Below are 26,227 nucleotides of genomic sequence, written 5' to 3'. Positions count from 1 at the left end.
GGGGGTGAGGGAGTAGGAGAGGACAGAGGAGAGTAGGGGAAGGGAGAACCAATACAAAGGATGTTATGGAGAATCCCTATGGGAACTTACTATTTTGTAAATATAGTAAAAAACAAATAAACAAAAATACCACCACCACCACCAAAAACCCAACCTTACATGGGTGCATCATGTTCTTTATGGAAGCCTAGCCTTATTAAACATAACTGAGAAAACGTCTCCATCAGCTTGACCTGTAGGCGAGTCTGTGGATCACTTTCTTGATTAATGAGTGATGTGGCAGGGCTCAACTGAGGGATATCTCCTTATATGATATTGGTCAGTGTGGTGGTTTGAATGAAAATGGTTCCCATAGGCCCATAGAGAGTGACACTACTATGAAGCCTTAGTGGATAAAAGTGTGCCAGTGGGTGAGGACTCTGAAGTGTCAGATGCTCAAGCCAGGCCCAGTATCACTCTCTTCCTGCTGCCTTCAGATCTGTATGCAGAACTCTCAGCTACTTCTTGAGTATCATGTCTGCTGGCATGTTGCCATGCTTCCTGACATGACAACAGACTAAACATCTGAACTACAATCCAGCCCCCAATTAAATGTTTTTCTTTACTAAGAGTTGTCTGTGGTCATAGTGTCTCTTTACATCAATAGAAACCCCAAGACAGTCAGGGAGGCTCTAGAGGCTTCCAAAATGTCATAGGCTACCGTCAACGCATTTGCTTGCTCATTAGAACTAAACCCTAAGATCCTACTGCCAAACACACCTCATACCTGGATTATAGGATGTTTAGAAACCAAACTGAGCTTGAAGTTCTCTTGGTTTTGGATACCTTTCATAGTACCATAATGTGCTATGCAAACTTCTGGGGAGAAAAGTAATCAATCAAAATCATCTGTGGACCCCACAAGCTACAATAAATAACAAGAAGGCCCCAAAATGCAAGACTGGCATGAATATTATGGGGTACCCAATAACCTTCTGATTGGATCTGAGGTCTGTTCCATAGGAGGGACTCATAACAGGTACTGTAAACCTGGCCCAGAACCATGGCTGGGAGGCCACAGGCTCCATGGGAGAACCTATTACTGTTTACTTAAGTGGACGTGGTATCAAACTGCTTTTTACGTATGTTTACACCTATAGATCAGCACTGCTCTCAACTTTTTCTCAGAGAAGCTTTCCTTAAAAAAACAGGTTTTAGTTACTTTGCTATTGCTATGTTAAGATACCATGGCCAATATAACTCATAAAAGAAAAAGCTTATTTGGGGTTTATGGTTTCAGAGTATGGATTCCATGACCTTCCTGGCAGCGAGCATGGCGGCAGACAGGCAGGTAGAGCACTGGAGCAGTAGCTGAGAGCTCACATCCACAACTACAAAGTAGAGAGAAAGAGACTGGGAATGGTGTGGGTCTTTTGAAACTTCAAAGCCCACAGAATCCCTTTCTTCTATAAGTTGTCTTGGTCATAGTGTTTTATCATAGCAACAGAAAAGTAACTGAGGCAGGATATGGACCAGGAAGAGAGATATTGCTGCATCAGATCTGACCATCCTGGTCTTTTGCAGAAATGAGGATGACTTCTTTGGGATTTTTGAACTAGGAAAGTAGTTGAATGCTATAAGTGGGTCTTAATAGGGCATCCTAGTAGGAGCTTGGAATACAATAGTGCTGAGAGAAACATGGAGTCTGGAGGCCCAGCTCAAGAGGTATCAGAGGAGAATAATATTAGTAATTGGGTGAGAAACTATTCTTGTGATAATTTGGCAAAGAATGTGGTTGCTTTCTGCGCTTGTCCTAAGAATCTGCCTGAAGTAAATGAAAAGTATGGTATTAATTTCCTTGGTGGTGGAGATTTCAAGACAACCTAATACTGACTCTGTCCTGTGGTTATTAGTAATCAACCTCCTGCAGGTCTACCATGAAAAAGAGCAACCAGGGCAAAAGGGGGTATAAAATGTATACTTTGAAATGAAAAAGAACACCAGGAAATTTAATGTTGAAGCAAAGGCTTGTACAGGAAGAAAGGAGATTAAAGAAAGGCCCGTTCAAAAACAGAATAAAGGGTGGGTGGCCTCAGGGCCTCCCTACCCAGCTAAGCTTCCAAGTTGTAAAAAGGAACTACAAAGGAAAGCTGTGGAAATGTGATCCAAGGGGGCCAGGCTCCTCCCTGAGTGGTTCTCCAAACTTGTCAGTATTATCTATGTGGTTCTGGCATTAGAGTCATGAACGATACAGGAGTAAGCAAAGGAGTTGCAGAATCTTCTTCTGAGGTTAAGGAGAGCTGCTGAGGCCAGATGTGACAGGGGGGTCCCTGCATTGGAAGTTCTGAGAAGCTATTTTCTGAAGCTACAAAAGTGAAACCTGGATTGCATTAGAGACCCCAAGATGTTGGCGATGCCAGTGCCATGAGATATCTGCCAAGAAAAGCTGCAGATAGGGTGTGGAAGGAGCCCGTGAGAGTAGTGTTACATTCAGCAATGCCTGAAGGAAAGAGCCATCTGAGTCCTTTGACATCAGACATGGAGCCACAGGACAGTTAAGAATAAGTGACTGGCCTGCTTGGCCTTAAATGAGACCTCCATAATCTTTCCTTCAAGACTCAGGGAAGACTGGAGAAGACTGGGCAGAAAAATGTAAGAGCCAGAGGAGGGGGAGAGGTGCTATGAGACATTTGGCTTCTGGATATGACATGGCCATTGGGCTCATGAACTCACCAAACCCATGGTTACCTGCACAAGACCTGCTCACAGCTAGGCCTTCACTACTTAACCATGCATGGGGGAAGGAAGGACTCATGAGATCCCAATGGTCTCTGAGGGACTATGAGCAGCAGGTAGTGGGTGCTGTGGAATAGAGTGTCATTTTCTTCAGTGATGTAACCACTGCTAAGGTGCCTGTGCTCTGGTAAATAACTCCTTTGCTCATTTGCATGCAAGCAGCCAGATGGTTAAACTCAATGAGTCAAAAGAAAATGAGAGAGGGTAATGGGAAGGTGAAAATGATCCAAATTTGGTGCATGTATGTGTATAGATTTATCGAAGAATATTTAAAAATAAAAAGATTTAAAGTGGAAAAGCAATAAAAGTGACTTCTTGTAGCTATGTCGTATTTCTTATTCAGGCAATGGCCTATATGTCCAAGTACTCAATTAAATCCAAAGTGACTGTCCAAGCAGCAGATTTTCTTCCTTTCCTGAGGTCTGCTTGATGAAATGAATACACTGGAGGTCATTTCTGCTGTCTCTATGTGATCCTTTGTCTCCAGGGTTACACATCTGTCTAAACCTTGGGGGTGTTGGAACTATTGGCTCCAGCTGTACTATTTATCTAAGTTTGAACAATTTGAACCTCTGAAGGTAGCAAAGAGCACACTCAGATATGTACTCCTTCATAGCAAGTCAGTAGACCAACCTGAGCCGTGGGTACTTACTCGGGATCCAGTCCTCTTCTGGTCTGAATGTATGCATGTATAGTATAAGGCCGTCCTTCCTCTTCCCAAGAGTACCACCTCACATCCCAGCAAGGAACTGACCCCAAGTCAGGCACCGACAGAACACATCTTCATCCTAAATTCTGTCTGCCTGAGTTTGGATCCCATTTCAACACCATCCTTTGCTATCCAATCCTGGAAATATTGTGGCAGGCCAGAACCTCACGAGCAGGTGGAGATCTGCAGAGGGAACCCCTCCACTCAGAGCACCTCACAGGAATCCTGCACAGAAATAGAATCCTTGGCAGCAGTGTGATTCTTTTTATGTGTCCTTGTATGCTTGACAACACGGCGGCAAGGTCAACAGGGCAAGATGCTGCTAATGAGTCTTAATTAATTAGCATGTGCATTTGACCTTGGTTGACAGTCTCCTAGCAACAGTTAAAAGGAAAAGCAGAATCCTTGTAGTCCACATGCTGAATTCAGGATAGAGAGGGGATAGCATCAAGACATCTAAGTCCCGGGTGAAGCCAGGGCATCCCCCAACGCTTCTTTCCACCAGCTGACAGGTGATTGGTGAGGGCAGGTACTAACCTTAGGCCTTTACTTCCCACAGTGTTGATAAGGCCTCTCTTTCAGCAAGAAGGTGGCTGGTTTCTGACTCTGACTGAGCAGTGTCAGTGTTGAAACAATCCCTTGTCTTGTGCTTTGGTCTCTGGGAGATAACGGGATGCCAATATAAAATAATTGTTACCTGGAGTGGGTGGTGCATGCTCCATTTTCACTGACTAGTAGACTAGTTTGATTTAACTAGAAAAGTCCTGGATAAAAAGGGCTGGTGGGTTGCTGCTTAATGAAGAAGCTGGGAATCAGGGTCGCTGAAGGGAGGGACCAGGATGAGTGGCATGGTGTGGATTTGCATGCTGGAAGACAGCAAATAGATAAACCAGTGCAGAAATGGCAAGGGAGAAACACTGAGGCCAAATACATTAATTCAGCATGCCAGTAACCCACCCTAAATAGTGAGTCCTAACTTCCTGAAGGAGCCACAACATGCCATACCCGTGATCCTTACATCACGTTTCCAGAGAGAATTCCACACTGGCAAAGACATCTTAAGATTACTGAAACTCCTTTTGTGTTAAGAGCACGATGCCAACTGTCTGAGTTAGGCTTTTACTGCTGTGAACAGACACCATGACCAAGGCAAGTCTTATAAAGGACAACATTTAATTGGGCTGGCTTAGAGGTTCAGAGGTTCAGTCCATCATCATCAAGGAAGGACCAGGGCAGCATCTAGGCAGTCATGATGCAGGCAGAGCGGAGAGTTCTACATCTTCATCTGAAGGCTGCTAGTGGAAGACTGGCTTTCAGGCAGCTAGGATGAGAGCCTTATAGCCCACACCCACAGTGACACACCTACTCCAACAAGGCCACACCTCTTGATAGCACCTTTCCCTGGGCTGAGCATATACACACCATCACACTAACTATGCTTATAAAAAGAATAAATTTCAATTTAAATATGGTCCCATTTATAGACAATACCTGCTTTATGATTCAGCAGGACTGCATGACCCTGGTATTTAACTGGGTACACACACAGCTGCTCTTTTCCCTGTACCTACCCTTTCTCCTCAGTCCACTTACCACACGTAATTCTGAAGGAGCTATGTTGGAGAGGATGAGACAAACATTCTTAGGAGTCGTGGGCAGTTTCTTGAGCCCCCACTTCCTAAGTGAACCTGTCACATTTCTGAATGGTGGCCCTGTATGCTAACTCTAGGGACCAAATTTTCTCTGTGAAAACTGGCCATTTCCTTCCTATTGCTCTTCTTGTGGTTTCACACATATATTGTTTGGTGAGACAATTCAGAGAGAAAGATTCCTCTTGGGAGTGGGGTCAGATGAAGAGAAGTAAAAGTCCACAGGTTAAAAAAAAAAAAAATCTTCCCAGGCTGGAGAGATGGCTCAGTGGGTAAGAGCACCTACTCTTACGAAGGTCCCGAGTTCAAATCCCAGAAACCACATGGTGGCTCACAACCACCCATAATGAGATCTGACGCCCTCCTCTGGTGCTTCTGAAGACAGCTACAGTGTACTCATTTATAATAATGAATAAATCTTTGGGCCAGAGCAAGCAGGAACTAAGCAAGCAGGGTCTACCGGAGTGAGCAGGGATGACTGGAGTGAGCAGGGTTGATCGGAGCAAGCGGAGGTTCTAAAAGTCAATTTCCAACAATCAGATGAATGCTCACAACTATCTGTACAGCTACAGTGTATACTCATATACATAATATAAATAAATCTTTTAAAAAATAATCTTCCCTATAACTTTTTCCCTTTTAATTCCAAGGAGCATGCATAGCTGGGATAGTTGACTTGTGGTGGGTCACCATCGGACAGATTCTGCTCCAGCGATTCTTCTATTGGAATGGTTTGATGGCAGTAGGCAGACAGTTTTCAGGCATCAGGGCTTGCCCAGCACTGAACAGACAGGTGACATCCTAGAGATGAGGTAAGTTAATTGAAGGTAACACTTTGAGTCTAGGAGACGCGCACAGAGCAAACATTTTCCATCCCCTTCTGCTCTCTTCATGGTTGAAATGAATCATTTGCTCTTCAAGTGGGAGTTTAAGGTCAAGCCTTTTCATTTTGAAGATGTAACAGTCAAGACTATTACATCTTTAAAGAAAATTACCCTGATCACATCGGGTCCTCGTGGTTCACAGGAAAATGGCTCCTTTTTGCTGTTGCTATTGACAACTGGGTTTTGCTACACAGTGCACCGCCTCCTGCTGGGATGTGGCACTTTACTGTGCCTCTCTGAAGGTGCAGCAGGGGCTGGTAAGTACCTCACCAGTGTTGCTTTCACCCTGGTAAAGGCAGCTCTCAGAAACATCACATCCTTAAAGGGAAGGCTGTGAACTTACGCAATTACTCACATCTCCGGAGAAGTCGATGCACTGCACTCGACCCTGGCACAAGTCATTTCCAGAGCATTTAGTGTTCTTACCGCTTTCTTCCCCACCAATGTTCTGAGGCTTCCGAACTCTAGACACACTTACAAGCCTATGGCTTCTAAACACTTTGGGTTGTTTATTGTCCATTTGTGTTCTATGGTGAGCACAGCTCTCCTCTTAGCCTAGAGTTGCTTATTCTTATATTTGTAATTTCAACCAAGTAGAAGTTTCACACTTATGCAAACACTGTGTAAGGTTCAGAATACCCATCCTACTGTAGGCCAATAGCTGACAAAGAAGTCCTTTCCTTCCACTAAATTGAACACAAAACACACAGAGACATTTACCTTTTCTATTTTAGTTCAAGAAAACAGGACAATGAGATAATCTCTTTGTTCAGCGAACTGTCTCTGCTTAAATCCACAAATATAGTTTTCAAAGTCAAATCGCACTACACAGCTTACGGCAAAACTCAAATTCTTTTTCACACCGCTCCTCACTTCATGGCCCCATTTTCAATTCTTCTGTAACTTTCTTTTACATTTACTTTCATGTTCAGAGGTAACGTGTTTGTATTGCCTCACTTTCATTTCAGAGGTAGACATTTTTTCCCCCTTGGCTTCTACTGCAAAGGTTAAAATCTACAGCCTTTCCGCTACACATTTCTAGCTGATCCGTGTTCAGTGTTTGCATTCTGAAGACTACACCTCTCCTCTTCCCAGCTGGCTTGTGTAACTGTTGTCAGAAAGGCCAAGTAACCAAAGGAAACTGGAATTGTTAGAATTTTTTTTTTTTACTTGCTTAGTTTTCCATGTGCTAGTCGTCCATATACGCTAAACCATCTCCAAACCTCTGCTCCTCCAATCCCATGCTCACCAGGCTCTCTCTGCTTTTTAATTTCTGGACATCTCCCCCTGGAGCCTGGCTTCCCTGTTTCCTTGGCTTTTTGCATAGTAGCCACCTGGTTGTCTCTTCCTCATGCACCCAAAGAGGCTCCCTTCCTGTATTTTCTGTGGTGGAGTCCCTCCTACCTCTTTTCTTGGCTTATGTTTTTGGGTTAGGGAGCCCCCTTTTACTTATAGAAGTCACACATCTATAGGAAAGAATCACGTGACTATATACTAGAGGTACCCTGAGTTCTAATGTCTCCTGCCTGTTGACAGACCTTTCTTTCTCAACTATGTCCTCAAATTCCTGGTACCTGAAGCACTGGGTTATTTCAAGTCTTTTTCTGGGGTGTCTAAGTTCAAATCCTCAGAGCTGTTGGTAGAAAAGAGGAAGCAGAAACCTCCCTAGTGAATTATTCCGCACTAACCACTCCGTACAGTGGGAACAAGCCACCCCCAAATTCCTGTACCCTGGCTGGGGTTGCTTCAGTGTCTCACTGGAATCACCAGCGAGCCTCACTCTGGGGAAGCAGATGCTTCCCTTGCTCAGGGTTACACCTGTGCGTCTTACCGTGTGGCTTCTGGGCTTGTTGCAATTTGAGCAAGAAGAATGGTTTCTACTGCTTCTGCCTAGAAGTAACACAGGTCCAAATGCACACGTCCCTGGCTTTGCCTTCATAGTTTCAGTCCTCATAGAAGAGCAAGCTTCTCCAAAGAACACTGAAAATAGACCCCAGCACGAAATGCCCAGCATTGCCCAGGAATTCAACCATAGTTTATTATACTCGGCTTCTGCTGCTTCCTTTCTGCTTTTTATTGCCTTATTTTAATGAAGTTTTAGGAGAGAGAAGTGAGCAGCACCATTCAGAATAGCTCAAATCTCCCAGCGTGCACTATGCTGGCTGATGTCAAACCAACTGTTACTGGATGACAGGGCTGCCTGGAGGTCAGTGAACAGGGAACTTCTCAGGACACATCATTCACTATCAGTATTTGTCAAGGAGAGGGTTCGAAGGAAGTTCTCAAACTTACTCAGAAGATACAAAGTTTCTACTAGGCCAAAAGTACACCTTTTCTTTCTTCCTTCTTTTCTTCCTTCCTTCCTTCCTTCCTTCCTTCCTTCCTTCCTTTCCTTCCTTCCTTCCTTCCTTTCTTTTTTTTTTTCAGATTTTTCAGAAAATAGTTTTCACTGGGTGCTGGGTACCTGTCATTTCAGTAAGGTGAACATGTTCTCAGGGATGGTCAATCCTCAATTTTCATTCTGTCTACCACACCAGCAAACAAATGCCTGTTTGCTCTACATGTAAAGTGTTGGGGTTCAGGGAGGAATGTTGCAGGCATGTCAGAAGCAAGCTTAACTGTTAGCAATGACCTCCGGCAACTGATATATGGCTATTCCCAGCTTCCCCTGTTCCTTTGCCCTTTCTGGTTTTGCATTTTTTAGACACCCTGTGGCTTTTGGAATAAGAATTTCAGGGCCATCTGTTTCTACAGAGTATAATCACAGTGGTATAGGTATTTTGGTTGTTGTTGTTTTTAAACTGAAGAAAGCCTCAAGTCCATAAGCCCCTAGATAGGTTCCCCTCTTTGAATCAGAGGTTCTCAATCTTTTATACTATTGAAGCCTCAGGGAGAATTTATGAAACAAACAAACAAACAAACAAAAACAGTAGATCAGTAGGCTCCACCACAGGCCCTGGGCTTTAGGACTGTGGGTAGTAATCTGAATTTTTAACGAGACTGCTGTGGACTGCAGACTGCATTAGTTTCAACAGTGCCTTTCCATTTTCTATGACAGCATGCGTGCAATGAGATTTCAGTAAATACTTTTTTGATGCTGAGGTGAGGTGGAATAATACCATCAAAGGGGGAGAAAATGAAGGTCCTTCCTAAAATACAGCATGACGGGTGAAATAAGACCCACAGGTCCAAACGGCTTGAGATGGGGGGGGTGGGGGTGTATTTTAATGCACAGGTTTTGGCTTTGCTTTCTATTAACTCTTCATAGCCCTATTCATCTATTCCTTAGCATCAAGATGAATTTCTGACAGTTTGGGTTCCTAAGTATTGTTCAATATTTTATCATGGATTCTGTTTGGATTAAAATATAACACAAGAGGTTTAAAATGTCCTCCTGGTTCAAAGGAACAAAGTTTTCCTGGCTCTACCACTGTCCTGGGGGCTCAGAGTGAAGCTCCTGGGTCATTTCAAGGAGCAGATGAAGCTGAGGATGCTGATGGAGGACACCAGTGGCTGCACCAGATTAAATGGAACTGAATTTAACCTCTTGACCCCTAGAATGAAACTGCTTAGAAATTACTGAAGTGTACAGAAAGGGGAGAGGTAGAGCAAAAAGCATTTTCATAGTGAGGTAGAGGGGCAAAGGTCAGCCTTTTTAATTTACTTTCAATAGATTGTGACACCTCAGCTTGACACGGTCTCAAATGTCTTAGGTATTTCAAAAATGGCAAATAAGCTGTCGACAGGGCCAGCAACAGTAGCTCTTCCCAGGGAAGCACATCTGGTTTTAAATGGAGAGCATACCTCTGTGGAATGACAAAAACTCACTCCGTGCTAGAGGTAGTCACTCTGTGTGTGTGTGTGTGTGTGTGTGCGTGTGTGCTCCACTGAGGTGGAGCTGCAGAACATCTGGCAGGGCAGGGAGATTTCCACTGAGGAGACCACAGTGACCATCTAAATCTTGATTTGGCTTCATGGCAATAATTCTCTAACTATGGCCAAGGGTCAACAGCATAGCCGGGAACCTTGTTAGTTGGGAAAACATTGGCCCCTGCCATCCTAGAAAACAAAAACACATTTAGAAATCCCAGAACCACCCTTGATTGTACGTGGAACAATGTACTGCAGAGAACCCTCTCCCCTGCCTTACTAAGACTCTCTGATGCCCTCTGTTTATTCATGACAGAGCTTGACAGACTCTCCATATGTGATTAGTTGAACTGCTGATTAACCAGGGGGAAAAATGCCCTTAGATTGACTTTGGTGGAGTTGCTCTCCTTCCCCAGGTGTCCACACACACCTGAGGACTGGCTGGTCTCTGGCTAAAACTTTATCCTGATGCCTACCTGTGTTAAGCCACCGTTCTGTCTCATTTCCACACACCTCTTCTTTTTCATGTTGAGCACTCCTTCCTCTCCAGAACCCTTGTGGATCTTGTACTTATAAGACACCATTTTGCAAAAATCCTCTCCAACCAAACTTCTTACAAAATGTGGACCTGATAAAATTCTGGGACCCCAGTTCAGACTTTCTCATTGAGCACAAAGAGGGCCATGGGACCATGAATGCAACTCTCAACAAGCCCTTCTGGTACAATTTAGAAAGCACAGGGATGCCTTATGGGACTGATAAATAGTCCGCCATTAGCACCACCCCTTTGTTGGCGCCACACTGGACGAAACCACCATGGCGAAGTGCATAGAGCCGCCACAGACCATTTATCCCATAAAGTATGTTCCCAAAGACTGGTAAGACCACAGAGCTCAAGTCTTTCCTCCCCAGGGACCTGCAGTCCAGCCAGCCCGAACCCACGCATACTTACATCTCCATCCACGGGCCTCTGGTCATCACAGTCCCTCGTGGGGCTAATGTCCTGGCGCATGACCCAGATGGGCTCTTTGGGTTCGTCGGGGGTGTAAGGCGAACGGATGGTCCTGGTTTTCACTTCTTCGATGGCCTCTTTGATGTCCTTGATGGCCAGCGAGATGGCATCCCTCTTTTCCTTGCTGTACCGCTGCTGCCCAACCTCGCTGCCTCCCGGGGTTCCCACGACCCGCTGCTGCTGCTGCTGCTGCCCGGCAGGTGCTGGCAGCCCGGGACTGTCGGGGTGTCCCCCTCCCGGGCTCGGGGCGCGCTCCAGGTCCTGCTCCGCCTCGGGCATGTCTTCGGCCGCCTTGTCGAGGCTCTGCGAACTCATGCTCTGCTTGACCTCGGCCACGATCTGGTCGATGTCCTCTTCCTGCTCATAACTGTCCATGCGCGGGTAGGGCGCGAACTCCGCCTCCTTCTCGGGGCTGTCGGACTCGCCGTCGGAGCGCTCGTCGTAGTGGTGCAGCCGCGCGCCCAGCGCCTCCTGGCGGTAGGCGGCCGCCTCGTCGCGCTCTCGCTCGTAGAGCCGCAGGCCGTCGCGCGCCTCCAGCTCGGGCGCGTCCCCGATCTCCTCGTACACGTGCTCCTGGAGGCCGCCGTAGTCGGCGTAGGGCTCGGCGTAGGGCTCGTCCTCGGCGCGGTGGAAGAGCCGGTGCGTGTAGACGTAGCCCGAGTAGGCGGCGTTCATGGCTTCCTCGTGCTCCAGCGAGTGGAAGTGCAGGTGGTTGGGCAGCGCGCGCCGCTGCGCCGCCTCGGCGTGCTCGGCCTCCGCCTGCTCCGTGTACTCTTCGGCCTCCGGCCGGTACTGCACGGCGTAGGCGCTCTCATCGTCGGCGTCCTGCGCGCGCTCCGCCTCGTAGCCGTCGCGGGCCACGGCGAGCACGTCGCCCTCGGCCGTGTCCGTGTGGTTGTGGAAGCCGCTCTCGGTGCTGGCCGAGCGCGCCAGGCACTCGCCGCGCTCCTCCTCCTCCTCCTGCGGCGGCCGCGGAGGCGGCGGCGGCGCCCGAGGCGCGTGGTGGTCCTCGGGCGCTTGACCCGCCGAGGGCGGCGGGGGCGATGGCGACGGCGACGGCGGCTGCTGCTGCTGCTGCTCCTCCTCCACCTCCGGGTGCTCCAGGTCGGCCTCCACGGACTCGTTGACCTCTCCCCCTGGCGCCTCGTCGGCCACCTCCACCTCCGCGGAGCCCTCCAAGTGGTTCATGGTGGGCGTCGGGGGGCGGGAGGGATGGCTGGCGAGAGGCTGCGCTGGCTCACTGCGCGCTCATTTTGGCTCCACGGGGCCTGGAAGAAACAAGGAAGAGAGGCTGCTGAGTGGTTCAGAATGGAACTCTTAGCTGAGCGTCCAGACACACGTAAAACCCACTTGCTATTGATCCCTTCTGAATCTGGGTCAATTAAGGCATGCTTGCAAATTTAAGAGTAATCTGACAGCACTCTTTCTTCACGCACGTATCCTAATTTGTAATTACATATTTACTTGCATAATCGCTTATTGCGTTCACCCTCCCAAGCCCCCCCCCCCCCCCCCCCCAGACAGAAAGCTTCGCAGGCACTTTGTACTTAGCATGCTCTTTGGGTTGCATTTTCTGAGGTCTATGGATAGAGTACTACTCAATTGAGTGGGCCCATTGGCATATCTGTTCAAAGAGAAATATCTCTAAACTAGGATCCTAGATACTTTAGAAGCAATTCTTTAAATACATTGTGTGTGTGTGTGTGTGTGAGAGAGAGAGAGAGAGAGAGAGAAAGAGAGAGAGAGAGAGAGAGAGGAGAGAGAGAGAGAGAGAGAGAGAGAGAGGGAGAGAGAGGTCTTGCAATCTTTTTGATGCCACTGCTATGACTGTAAGGTTCTGGGGAGGCTGGTCACTACCAATAGGCTCTCTGTTCTCTTACATTCAACAAGGTAGACTTTCACAAAGACATGAGAATACTTTTTGAACACAAGAGAAAATGGAATCCCCAGTTAAATAACCTTGGGACCAGCAGAGTGACAGTTAACGTTTCACTGTGCATACCCAAGGGGAGGAAGTTACAAAATACAGGGTTCATCTAACTCATTTGACCTAGAAACACTTCCCCTTAGAAACCAGAGTTCTGACAAATACACAAAGTAGGCAGCTTCTAGTACTTTCCCCATGTGTCCTTGATCTAAACTCTGTAATTGTGTGAATGCCATGCCATCTGAAGCTAGAATACGTGGGTAAACTTTCAGAAAGTATGGAGAGGGCAGGTCTCCACCTATTTGTGGGGAACTTGCAGTTAGGAAGATGGATTCCAATTCTTAATTCTCACAAAGTAGCTTTTAGAGGACAGGGAAGATGGCTCCAGTGGATGATAGCCATTGCTGTGAAAATAAGAGGACCTGAGTTCAGATGTGCAGCATGTAGAAAACGCCAGACATGGCTGTGGATGCCTGTAATTGCAGCATTTGGAGAGATGGAGGCAGGTGGATCCTGGGAGCTTGCCAGTTGGCTAGCCTAGCCAAAATGGACAGTTTCAGATTCAGATAGAGACTGAAACAGTATGGTAGAGAATGATCAAGGAAGATATGCAGCATCCTCCTCTGGCCTCCAAATGTGTGTGTACTGGTACAGCATCCCCATATGTACACAAGACACACACACACACACACACACACACACACACACACACATACACACAGCACAACCTGTACACGGTGTATATAGAAACAGACACAATCTAATGAACAAAGAACCAGGCAGGATTCTTTGGTTTTCCAGAAACCTGTGGTAAATGAACTTTCATACTTAGCTCTGGCTGTCAACTTCACACAATCCAGTCACCAGGAAAGACAGAACCTCAGGTGAGGAATTGCCTAGATCAGATTGGCCTGATGCCCTGTCTGCGAGGCCTTTTCCTGACTGCTAATTGATGTCAAAGGGCCCAGCCCACTATTGGCATGCCATTCCTAAGCAGGTGGCCCTGGGCTGTGTAATACAGGTAACTGAGCAAAGCAGTCAACAGGACGACTTTGTGTTTTCTGCTTCAGTCTCTTCCCACGTGTACCTCCCTGCCTTGACTTCCCTCAGTGATGGGACTAGAGATTGTAAGATGAAATAAACCCTTTCCTCCTCAGTTTGGTTTTGGTCAGCGTGGTTTATCCCAGCAACAGAAAGCAAACTAGGACATGGGTCCAATAGTATGTTTGGATTTGTCTCATTGTATTCTTTTGTCAAGTCCTTTCTTCAAATGGGCAGGAAGTACTCTTAAATGTAACAGCCTGAGGAAGAGAGGGATACCTAATTAAGTCTTAATATCAGTATCCACTATACACCACTCAACACCTTACCAGAACCGGACCAACTCTAGTCCAACGTTTACAACAGACAGAGCAAATAGGAAAGGAGGCCATGTTGGAGTTGCCACACCCATCATCAAGCAGAGAAACACACCCCACCCCCACCCTGGTGGACCCACCCCTCAACTGATTCTCTTTTGGTAAACTGTGATGGTTTACCAAGCCAAACCTTTTGCCCTTCCGTGGTGGTTGAAATACAAGATCAGAATCGATCTCGTCTGAGAAAAATTGTAGTCTCTTTATTAAACCTCGAGAAGAGTTAACTGCAGCCAGAACATAAGAAAGCTTCCCCCAAATTAGAGTAAGTCACCACTGAGCCGTTGATGGAAGTGAATAAATGGGATAGAAAAAGCAAGTGTTGGTTCTGAGGTAGATAGTGGAAAGTACAAAATAAATGTTCAATACAGTACAAGGTCACTGTTTCTGTTTCCTTTACCAGGACTCAAATACAGACAATAAACACAAACATACCACAGGGGCTCTGACCTGTGACCAATGAGCACGTGGCAAGTTTCCACAAAGAGGAACATAACAGGCTTCTCTGGGCGCCATCCCTATGCTGTGTGAGTTGTTGTTAGAAATACAATTAACTACACAATAACCCGAATGGCTGACAGTTCTTGATTCCAGGTACAGAATTGACCAAGCCACTGTTTTCTATGAAAATGGGTTTTTCTATTCACAGATGTATTACAAAGAAAGTTTAGTCTACACTGAGTTAAATCATATCTGACTAGCAGATACATTAATTTAACAAAAATGGATTTTTTTGTACACGTATATATATTCCAAATCCTGATAAGGAAAGTTCTTTGGAGAAATACCATTAAAAACATGTTGTTTTATGTAAGCATTTTGCCCACATAAAAGTATATACTAGTGATGTAATTATTCTCCCACATTTGGCATTTGCTGGACACATGTTAGACACTGTATTGGGCAAAGGGGCTTCCAAAGTTTCTAAGCTATGATTCTAGCCTTCATAGACAGATAGCATTAATAATGACAATACCTGGTAATGAATGCAAAATGGAAATAGGTTCAAGACATGGAAGGAGCCTATAGTGAAAATAATGGAAACTGCTGTGTCATCTCAAGGTCTGTTATAGTTTGTATATGCTTGGCTCAGGGTGTGGCACTACTTGGAAGTGTGGCCTTGTTGGAGTAGGTGTGTCACTGTGGGTATGGGCTTTAAGACCCTATTCCTAGCTGCCTGGAAGTCAGTATTCTGCTAGCAGACTTCAGATGAAGATGTAGAACTCTTAGCTCCTCATGTACCATGCCTGCTTGGATGCTGCCATGTTCCCACCTTGATTTATACTGGATTGAATCTCTGAACCTGTAAGCCAGCCCCAATTAAATGTTGTCCTTTATAAGGCTTGCCTTGGTCATGGTGACTGTTCACAGCAGTAAAACCCCTAACTAAGACAAGGTCCAATAAAGTACTATGGTTCTTGAGCTCACCAGCATCCAAGAGCTCAGGCTTAGGAGAAGGACACTACTATCCAGCTGGGACCTTGGTAGTGGCCCAGGCACATCAGGAGGCAGAAGCAAAGGGACGAGGAGCTGGCTGAAGGAAACCCTTTCCATCTAGCCATAAAAAGGTATGGACCAGGAATACATAGGCAGGAAAGTCTCATCCTCACAGCATCTACAACATGAAGAGAGGGCATGGCAGGACCCAGAGAGCCTACAGGCTGCCTATGGAAAAGCATAGGCCACTTCTGGTTCCCAGTTCTGGAATGTTCCCTGGCCTGGAGAGAATGAACAAAAGGAAGGCATTCCATGACTGCCGAAATGTATAGAAATCAGAGTTTCAGGATTCAGAGGCCAAATCAGGGTATTTGATACTGTTGGCCAAGATTCATATTAATTTGAGATTGATAGAAGGGGAGGTTATATGTTTGCTTCCAGTCATCTGTACTTGCTAAACTTCCAGTTCACTGTCTGGTTTTCTTTTCTTTTCCTTCCTTCCTTTCTTTCTTTTTGAGACATTCAAAAGTAGCTCTAGAAGAAATGTGTCACAGCAGACAAAACAGAACATAAAAAGGAACCAAAGCAGGCATACCAGGTTGTTAATACATAGGTTATTGTGCACGTGTGCATGCATTTTGCATGAGTGTGTGCATATGTGAATGTGTGTGTGTGTGTGTGTGTGTGTGTGGTCAAGGATGATGCTAGTCATGCAGATGCAGGAGTGGGGTGCTAAAATGGAATAAGAAAATTTGATTCTATTACATGGGAGATTTTATATCTGTCCTTATATAAGCTTTTATGTCTGTGCCCAGGTGCCTCTGGGAAAGTGCCAGACTAAACTTTCATCCTTTCAAGCTGAATTTATCTTCCAGCACTCTCCCAGTACAAGGGGCTGGGTCCTATCTTCAGTCAGTTAGCCTTGGTAGACTCCATATTTACACAATTACCTCCAAAGCATTTAATGCCCATTGCTTGACTTTCCCCACTGGAGTTGGCAGTCAAGTTCCACTTCTTGAGACTGAAATCTGTCCTAATACCCACACATACTATTCTACTTCAGTAAAATGATGACTGTCACTCAGTCAAGGCAAAGGCATCATGTAATTCTGAGATGTTCATAACAATAAATAATTCTGGTTGCTAAACAGGATTATGCCTTGGATGCAACAAGTGGGTATGGGTGTATCTTGTATATGTTGTGATTAATAGTTCTTTGTGTGTGTGTGCTCCTGTATTTATATGTGTGCAGGTGTGTATGCATATATGTGTGTGCATGCATGTGAACCTAACAACCTTGTGTATTCCTTAGGTGCAGTCATTTTTTTTTCTTAAAAACAGGGTTGCTTACTGACCTGGAACTTAGGAACTTAGGCCAGACTAGCTCACCAGTGAGCCCCGGGGATCTATCCATCTCTTCATCCCCCCATGCTGGGAGTACAAGTGCTCACAACAACATATATGGCTCTTTTAAAAATAGTTTCTGGGGATCAAACTAATGTCCTTGGAAGTGCTTCACCCCTGGTCTATCTCCCCAGCTCCTACTGTTTCTCATTTTGTACAAAGGATGAGAGAGTAAAAATTCACAGACTTCCTATGCTACAAATCTTCCTTGCTTTCTGAATTAAATTAAACTGCGAAATGTCCAATAAGGAGTTCAAAGAATCTCAGGAGCCTTACTTGCATCCCGAGCTCCTTTAAACATAATGCATCTATTTATAAGACTACCATAAAAGACAAGAATGAAGAAGACTAGGGCGCATTAAAGCTTAATCCCCTTTGATTCATTTGGAAATTACATTTAGTGAAAATGGAAGCCTAAAAATGGACACTTAAATACATTTCTCCTTCCTAAAATTATGCCCCATTCAGACAGCTCATGTGGTCAGAAAAACACATCCAACACAGGACTATCTTGCTCCAGCAAAGGATTTTGCTCCACCTCATAACTTTGCATCTAATATCATGAAGTAGGACCTGCCAGATGGCACCTACAATGATTTCTGAAATGAACGGAACTGTGTTGCTGAGTGGCTAGATGCCAGTCAAGGTAAGGTTGCAGTGTTGGGTCCCTGGGCTGAATCTTGTCTAGCTTAGATAATGATGTGGCTGTACATCTTCACTGCCCCCCTGAAAAGCCACTCTGCTGTTTTGTCTGCTAGTGCCCTTCAAGACACTCTATGGATACCCCATTAGGTATGTGGTCCTCCGTTCATGTTTGGCCAACAAAGAGTGAGATAGCAATGGCATGAAGGAGTCTGGGGTTGAAGTATTCATTCTCCCGGGTCATTTCTAATAGTAGCATATCCACTCCTAATGGAATAACTGTAAAGATGGCAAAATTAGTCATAGTAACCAGTTCACTTGACAACCAAAGTAATATTCTAAATAGTAGGGTTGCAATCAAAACCCTGAAGGTTACATTCTAAGGAGAAGTCCTGGGCCAGGGAACCTCTCTGCCTGGTCCCATGACACACAGATTCAAGGAATTGACCCAGGGAATTTACAGAGGATGCCTGATGGCCGTACAAACCTGGCCAGGGTCTCAGCTGCTACCTCTTTCGTCTCACCAGAGCAGAGATTACCTGCCCTTCAGTCACTGGGATATTTCAATCTCTTTGGCCTGGGTCTCAGCTTCCACAATTCTCTTCCCACCTCAGCAGCAATAGTTAGGGTAGCACATCACTGCCATATACCCTAGATGTAGACTGTCAGTTAGACTGAACGTGCATGCACAGCTGCTGCTGAATGCGCCTTCTAACACTTGCCCAGCATGGGAATGGGAGGCTAGATCCTTTGGCAGCCAGCCTTGGTAGACTCTATACTTACAAGTCTCAAGGGCATTGCCTTTGTTGAAAGACCTTGGACACTCCTGTGGGAGCAGCTTTGAATGTTAAATTTATGGACCCGAAGTTACCAGAATATTGTCTCATTATAATACAACTACAATACAATAGTAATATCTAATCACATTTGGTTTTTGACCTCAAAGACGGTCCTACCACCTTATTTACAAGTATTGAAAATCAATGGCATTCTTCAGCTGCTAAGTCCCTAGAAGATTATCCCATCATTTAATCTATATAATGTACTACTGTAGTAATTTAGATTTAGTATTTACTTTATGTAATGTAGTGTTTAGTTAAAAGAACAGGCTTAGGAGACAAAAATGTCAACTCTGGGCCCTGGTTCTATTACTTACTAACATTGACTTTGAATAACTTAAAGCAAATGTCCCATTTTATAGTTCCTAAAACATGTAATATAGTATAGTATACACTATAAATAGCTTAGTATAGTATGTCAGAACACTAACCGATTCAGTGTAACTGTTATTTAATGTCTATTACTACATTTTCTGGATACACCATAATTAGCATTTAAGAAGTCAATACAGAATTTAAAAATATTCAAACAACATGATGTAGGGCACATGATGTATTTCTTACTATTATAATAGTCCTTACTACTATAATAGTCCTACTGACTAATAGGTAGAAACAAGCAGTTAAGTCTCTTTTAGTCCATCTTGAAATATGACTAGTTGTCTATAAATCCATCAGGTGACAACCAGTCACCAAACTAAGCAATGTAGAGGCATGCTCCCCTACATAGTGCGTCATACACTCCATTTCTAACTCTCACAAGAATCTCAGTGGGAATTGTTATCGCCAATGGCTGCTTGGGAAGCAGATGCTCAGACAGCTGAAATAAATAGTCCAAGGTCACTCGGAGCAGAGAGGGATGGAGGCAGATCTGCTGGCTCTCTGCTATATTCTTCCTGTTACATTACACTAAGCCCAGAAAGTAATGCGATTGATTATTTTTTTTAAAACAAACATTTAAATCCGTATAATTGCTTTTAGAATGGTGACCTTGGCAGACTCTGCTGTTCTGAAGGTACTGCCTTTGTTCAAAGCACTCTGGGCACTCTTAGGTTGGATTGATTTTTAAGTTAACTGAAGGGTTTTTAAAGCTGCCAGTGGGTAATTTTCAATGTTCTACTGTTATAGTTAGTTATATCTGATTAAAAAAAAAACCATAACAGGTATCGTTCAGATCTATGACTCAAAAGTTTTGGCTAAAGTGTTTTTTTAAATTTTAATGTTTCTTTTCTTTTGGTACATAATGATGTTATGCAAATAGCAAATCTGTTTCTAAAAGATAAAGATATATAGCTGCTGCAATTACTTAAGACTCGTCAAGTCTCTGAAGTTCCTTCCAAAGGGTAACCTTAAGAATTGCTTTGGTCAGTGGCCCCATCTTCCATAATGAGGCTTTATCCTCACTGGAGAAACTGGTGCAGAGGCTAGCTGGATGGGTGGACCCCTTTGCCATTTCTCCAAAATCTGGTCTGTTACTATCATCCCGACTTGAAATCAGTATTCATGCTAACGAAACAGCGCAATTAGCTTACTGGCTAGAATGATTTCAGTCATTTCAACCACAAAACTCCATCATAGCTCAGCCTTTGGTTAAGAAGAAATCTCTAAATTTATTCAGATTTCCTTATTTTCTATCTCTTTCCCTCACACTTTAATGATCAAATCACTCATTTATCATTCCGATTCCAATAAAATACATGAGGCAAGCCCAAGGCAACCACAGAAAGTCAGAGGGGAAATTTTACAATTTTTATCGAAAACTCAAGGGATACTGTCTGGAAATCAAAGCCGATTAAGTTTCTCTGAATTTCTGTGAGATGCCTCCAGTATAAAATCAAACATATCTACATAATCCATAATTTACAGAGCATTAGAGGAGCTTGATATGGCTTTCCTGTTCTAATTCCTTTTTGTATGCTCCCAGCTTCCTCCCAGTCCCCATGGCATTTATGATTTCTGCAGGGTTAGGCTCAGCTTAAAAGTATTAAGTCACCTGTCACAGCCAATCAAGAACATTTTCCTGATATTTCTTTCATACAGAAATACCCCACCCCACCCCCACACCCCAACTATTACCACCACAGTAGAGTTAATGATGATAATATGACTCTGACGTTGGTTTGGCTATGTGACTTTTCAGAGGCTCATAAAGTTATACTGTGAGAGGGGAGCTTCCAGCTAAGGCCAAAGGGAACGGTAATTCATTAAAATGCAGTCTTTCCCCTGAGACCACATCACCTCTGATTTACTACTGTTGTTTCTCTTTACAAATTATTTGGCTCATTAGAAAGCCAGCTAACTCGCCCTTCTTTACTCCCTCCAGTTTTCTGTTCGTTTTCCTTCCCCAAACAGACACCAGAATGGCAGCCAAGGTACTAATTAGTTAAGTTCTTGCTTCTGCGCTGCTTTTTGTTCAGTGGTCAGGAATGGGTCAGCAGAGCGTACACGGTCTGTACATGCAAACAATATTTTCACTTCATCCTCAGATCTGTGAAGCATGGACTAAACGTGGTGATTAGAAACACCTGAATGCAGGAAGGTCCTCAACTCTCAAGCCTAAAAACAAATTCTGTTAAGCCAGTACTAGGTAGCAACCACACGGAGATTTGAATTTGAATTTGATGAGCCAGAAATCCCATTCGGAGCCCAAGTCTCTCAAGGCAGTAAGCTTTCTGTTTCATCACATTAGCAAAAAGTTTAAAGGGAAGGAAACATAAAGAAGGTAAGGTGGAAAACTAAGACCCTTTCCAAATGAATCATGGGTAATCTGGAAAACCATCAAAATCCATTGACTGTGTGGATTAAAGACAGTGTGTCTCAGGTGGCCCAAACACAAATACTCCTGGGAAATTGGACATCCGTGTGTAGAAGAATGAAGCTAGATCTTTATCTACCACACTGCACAAAACTCAAGTCCAAATGGAGCACAGACCTTAACATAATACCCGAAACCCTTAGAGGTTAAAGTGGAGCAAACACTTTGAGATAATACGCATAGGAAAGACTTTCTGATAAGACTGCGGTTGCTCACCCATGTTTTCTGCTGCTCTGTTCACAACATCAAAGAAATGGAATTAGCCTGGATCTCTTTCAACAGAAGAATGAATTCAGAAAGTGTCTTGTGTACACACAATGGAATTTTATTCAGCTGTAAAGAGAGATGAAATTATGGCATTTACAGAAAAGGGGATGAAGCTAGAAAATGCTGCATTGAGTTAATCTAGGCTCAATAAGACAATTATCTTCATATTCCCTCTTACATACAGATCCTAGCTTCTAATTTTGAGATATCTGGATTTATGTGGGAGAGGCTGTGTATAGAGGGCAGGCAGGAAAGCAGAAAAGAGACTCATAAGAAGAACCAAAGAAGCTTGAATGGAAAGGGGTGGGGAGGGTAAATAAAACACACGTGTACATGACAGAAGAAGACAGAATGCTGAGTGTCAAAGGGTTTATGTGGGAGGAAGATAGGGACAGAAGGAAAAGGGGTTGGGGTGGGGGAAGGGCAACCAAATTTTATATATAGGAAAATACTACTTTGTAAGCTAATTAAAATTTTAAAAAAGTTTTCAAAAATGAAATTTAAGAAAGAATTAGAGGGGGCTGGTGAGATGTCTCAGTGGGTAAGAGCACCTACTACTCTTCCAAAGGTCCTGAGTTCAAATCCCAGCAACCACATGGTGGCTTACAACCACCCGTAATGAGATCTGACACCCTCTTCTGGTGCATCTGAAAACAGCTATAGTATACTAATTTATAATAATAATAAATAAATCTTAGAAAAGAATTGGAGGGGAGATACTCTGCATAGTTGGACAATGCTGTGTTTAGAAGCCATGAATTACTAAACAAAACTCCCAACGCCAGGTGTGTGAAACCTGCTCCTGACTGTTGTTAAGGGGAGCTCCAGAGACCCTGAAACACTTCTGACACATTTTTTGCCTTCCCACTGGAACTAGATGATAAATTCTTATTGCTGAAGATTCCACACATCTTTTTTTTCTTAGATATTTTCTTTATTTACATTTCAAATGATATCTCCTTTCCTGGTTTCTCCTCAAAAAAAAAAAAAAAACCCACCCTGTTCCCTCCCCCTCCCCCTGCTCACCAACCCACCCTCTCCCACTTCCTGGTCCTGGCATTTCCATACACGGGGGCATCTAGCCTTCACAGGACCAAGGGCCTCTCCTCCCATTGATGACTGACTAGGCCATCGTCTGCTATACATATGCTGCTTGAGCTATGGGTCCCACCATGCGTACTCTTTGGTTGGTGGTTTAGTCCCTGGGAGTCTTAGGGTACTAGTTAGTTCATATTGTTGTTCCTCCTAAGGGGCTGCAAACCCCTAACTCCTAAGGGGCTGCAAACCTTTCTCTAGCTCCTTTATTGGGGAGGATGCCAGCAAGTGCTGACTGACAGGAGCCTGATATAGCTGTCTCCTGAGAGGCTCTGACAGTGCCTGACTAATACAGAAGTAGAGGCTCAAGCCATCCATTGGACTGAGCACAGGGTCTCCACACATCTTGATTACAATCAAACTTTAACAGCTGGAAAGTTCTGCTCTGCTGGCTAGCATTCATTGTGCCAGACGGTGCTATGGAGACAATAATGGGAGAAAAGACATAGATGGTCTTATGCAGCTGTGAGAAGTACAATACCAACTTGCTATGCAAGATGAGCCTAACTGTGCAACAGTAGCATGGACGTTATATGGTAATAACCAGCTGCTCTCATTGGACATGAGACTTGTTCTGCAAGACTCCTGACAACGTAGACCTCAGAAAAATTATATATAATTATACACACACAATTGCATATATATGTGCAAAATCATATATATATGTATATATGTATATCTGGATATACACATATCAAAATTGTACACACACACACACACACACACACACACACATAAAACTGGAGAGGTCATAAGCAGTAGTGGGGAAGTTACTAGTATTGTTTAACTAAATTGACATAGCATTAAATTGCCTTCTAAATATTTAAATATCACACAGATAAATGCTACTCTCAGTTTTACCTGGAAAAATCTCTCTTTTGTTGGGAACAATGGTGAATTGTGAGTGCGGAGACTCATGGCTGTTCACAGTAGCTAAGAATAAGTGACTGTGGTCTGCTCAGCCCTAATAAGACACTTATACCCCCTGTTCTGATGCTCAGAGATCTATACATAAGTAGGATAGAAATAATGTAAGAGCCAGATGATAGAGAGAAGGACTATGGGATGCCATCTTCTAGGTATGGCAAAAGTATTACAAACATGAGCTCAAAGCTGCTGTGTTCCATGCATTGGGTCTGTACAACATTGGCTATGTCAATAGTCAGATTTGAATGGGAGTGGGCTCATGGAGCCCTACCTCTCCCTGATGAACTATTGGCTGATGGTAGATTCTGGGAGACATAGAGTCATTGTCTCCAGTTGTTTACCTATTGATGAGATCCCCAGGTTCCAGTCGGTAGTTCCAAACCCATGGTCTTGGTTAAACTCAGTGGGTAACAAAACAAACAAACAAACAAACAAACAAAGTCATGAATGTAGGAAAGTGGTCTGTAGAGATGAAGAGATGTTGACAGGGGCAGGAGGGAGGAATGAGAGAGGGTGGGGTGAGAGTAATTGGAATGCATTATATACATGTCTGAAATTGTCAAAGAACAAAATTAACTAATATAAATATTTAACCTAAAAAGTGAAATAGAAAAGAGATTTGGCTTAGGAAATAATTTTGTGTCTATAGGGCCATCACCCTGATTACCAAACAAAAACTCAGAATTTTCGCTCCTAAATAATGGAAGATGGGGAACGCACTTGAGTGAATGAAGACTGGTTGTCATTTGTGTCCCAGGACCAAGTATCCTACAACCAGCCATCAGTCTCTCCCAGAGGCCAGTGGCAATATACTCTTACTGCTGAAGATACCGCACATATTGATTGCAAAATAGAGAAGCTGAAAAGTACTGGCCAGCTGTCTCGCATTGATAGTAGCTCAAGGATTTGCTTCCTCCGATCTGCACAGCTGTCCACTAAGCTCAGGTCCTTCAGCCCCCTCATCCAGTAACTGCAACGTTCTCCTTTCCCTTGCCTCTCTCAGCCTCCTTTCCTTTGCTGTCTCTTAGTACCTTCCAAGGTATGTCTCAGGGGCATCCCAGCTACCTCACAGCCCCTGCTGTTCAGTGCTCCAGGCTCCACTGCAGAAAACAGCAGGAAATGTGTAGCCCAGGCTGGCCTTGAACTCGTGATCCTCCTGCCTCTGCCTCCTTCAGCAAATCCTACCGGCGTGCACCACCACAACCGGCAAATAAAGGAGTACCAGTTCCAACGAGCCAGCCAGGAGATCCTTACCTAAATGGATGTGCCTTGCATTATTTTCAAATCAAATATGTTGAGAAGGATGACACTATGTATGAACATTTGAATTTTATTGTGTTTTTTTGAATGGCTGAGCATGTGACAGTTTACTGAAGTGGAATTTTCTCCATTGCAAACCAAAAAATATCTCTCTAATTGTTTTTAGTGTTGTGGGCATCTAAAATAATTTAATTAGACAATTTTAAAATTACCGTTACTTGTTATTAAGAACAGGTGTGCAAAAATGGAAGAAAAGAGTTTAAAAAGCATCGTTCTATCTTCATTCCAATCAATTCTTATAAATTATATCTACTCATATTAAAAAAAAGAAAACAGCAGGAAAGTTGTTTAAGGATACTTCAAAGCAGCAATGTGACTTCGGGGAAGCCTGGAGACACAGGGATATCTACCATCAGTTGGGGAAGGAAGGGGAAAGAAATGTCAGGGATTGGGGATGGAGGCAGAGGCAGAACAGAAGATGGTTAAAAAAATTTGAGTCAAACTATTTGTGTTCAAGCCTCAGCTCGAATAGGAGTCAGGCACATAAACTTGGGCAAGTCATTTAGCTTTGCTGTGCCTCTGTGTCCTCTTTGCAAGTGGACGTGACATCAGCCACCTCCCGGGGAGATACTGTGAAGATCGGGTGAGTAAATGTAGCACCAAGAAGAACAAAACTGCGTTTGTCAACTCAGGCTGTTCAGCACCAAGAGTGAACCCCAATAAGATCTGAAGTGATGAGGTATAACCAGTGTTCTGGGATGGGATGTCTGCTGAAGGGCAGGCTGTGTGTATCGGGACTCACTGCTTTCCATTAAATGGTCCCTCAAGCCTAGGCTGCTCTTAAGCATGGATATAAACATGTCTCTGTGTGTTTATATTAAGTCTATCCATGTATATGTGTGTGAAACAAGTCTACCTTACACTGAAGCTTGTCTATCATTGTTCTGTCACTGAGTGTGTGTGTGTGTGTGTGTGTGTGTGTATTCGTGTGTGTATGTGTGATATGTGTGTGGTATATGTGTGTATATGTGTGTATGTGTGTGTATGTATGTGCATGTGGGTATGTGTATGTGTGTGTATATGTGTATGCGTGGGTATGTGTATGTGTGTATGTGTGTGTGTGTGGTATGTGTGTGTGTATGTGTGGTATGTGTGTGTATATGTGTGTATGTGTGTATATGTGTGGGTATGTGTGTGTATGTGTGTGTGGTATGTGTGGGTATGTGTGTATATGTGTGTATGTGTGTGTATGTGTGTGTGTGGTATGTGTGTGTATGTGTATATGCGTGGGTATGTGTGT

At 44.2% G+C, this 26,227-nt stretch overlaps 1 protein-coding gene across 3 annotated transcripts in view; it reads right to left on the bottom strand.

Moving 5' to 3' along the window:
• The window catches only part of Apba1 (amyloid beta precursor protein binding family A member 1), a 207,773-nt gene that overhangs the window by 57,937 nt on the left and 123,609 nt on the right, over positions 1 to 26,227 (bottom strand). For all 3 annotated transcript variants that reach the window (XM_031389964.1, XM_031389963.1, XM_031389962.1), the window contains exon 2: positions 10,840 to 12,167. In XM_031389964.1, the coding sequence (XP_031245824.1) occupies positions 10,840 to 12,087 (1,248 nt within the window). In that variant the 5' untranslated portion in view covers positions 12,088 to 12,167. The remainder of the gene's footprint in view (positions 1 to 10,839; positions 12,168 to 26,227) is intronic.

This window comes from Mastomys coucha, unplaced genomic scaffold (genome assembly GCF_008632895.1).
Source record: "Mastomys coucha isolate ucsf_1 unplaced genomic scaffold, UCSF_Mcou_1 pScaffold21, whole genome shotgun sequence".
NCBI lineage: Eukaryota > Metazoa > Chordata > Mammalia > Rodentia > Muridae > Mastomys > Mastomys coucha.
The sequence above is the reverse complement of the archived record's forward strand: the minus strand, read 5'-3'. Positions and strand labels throughout refer to the sequence as shown.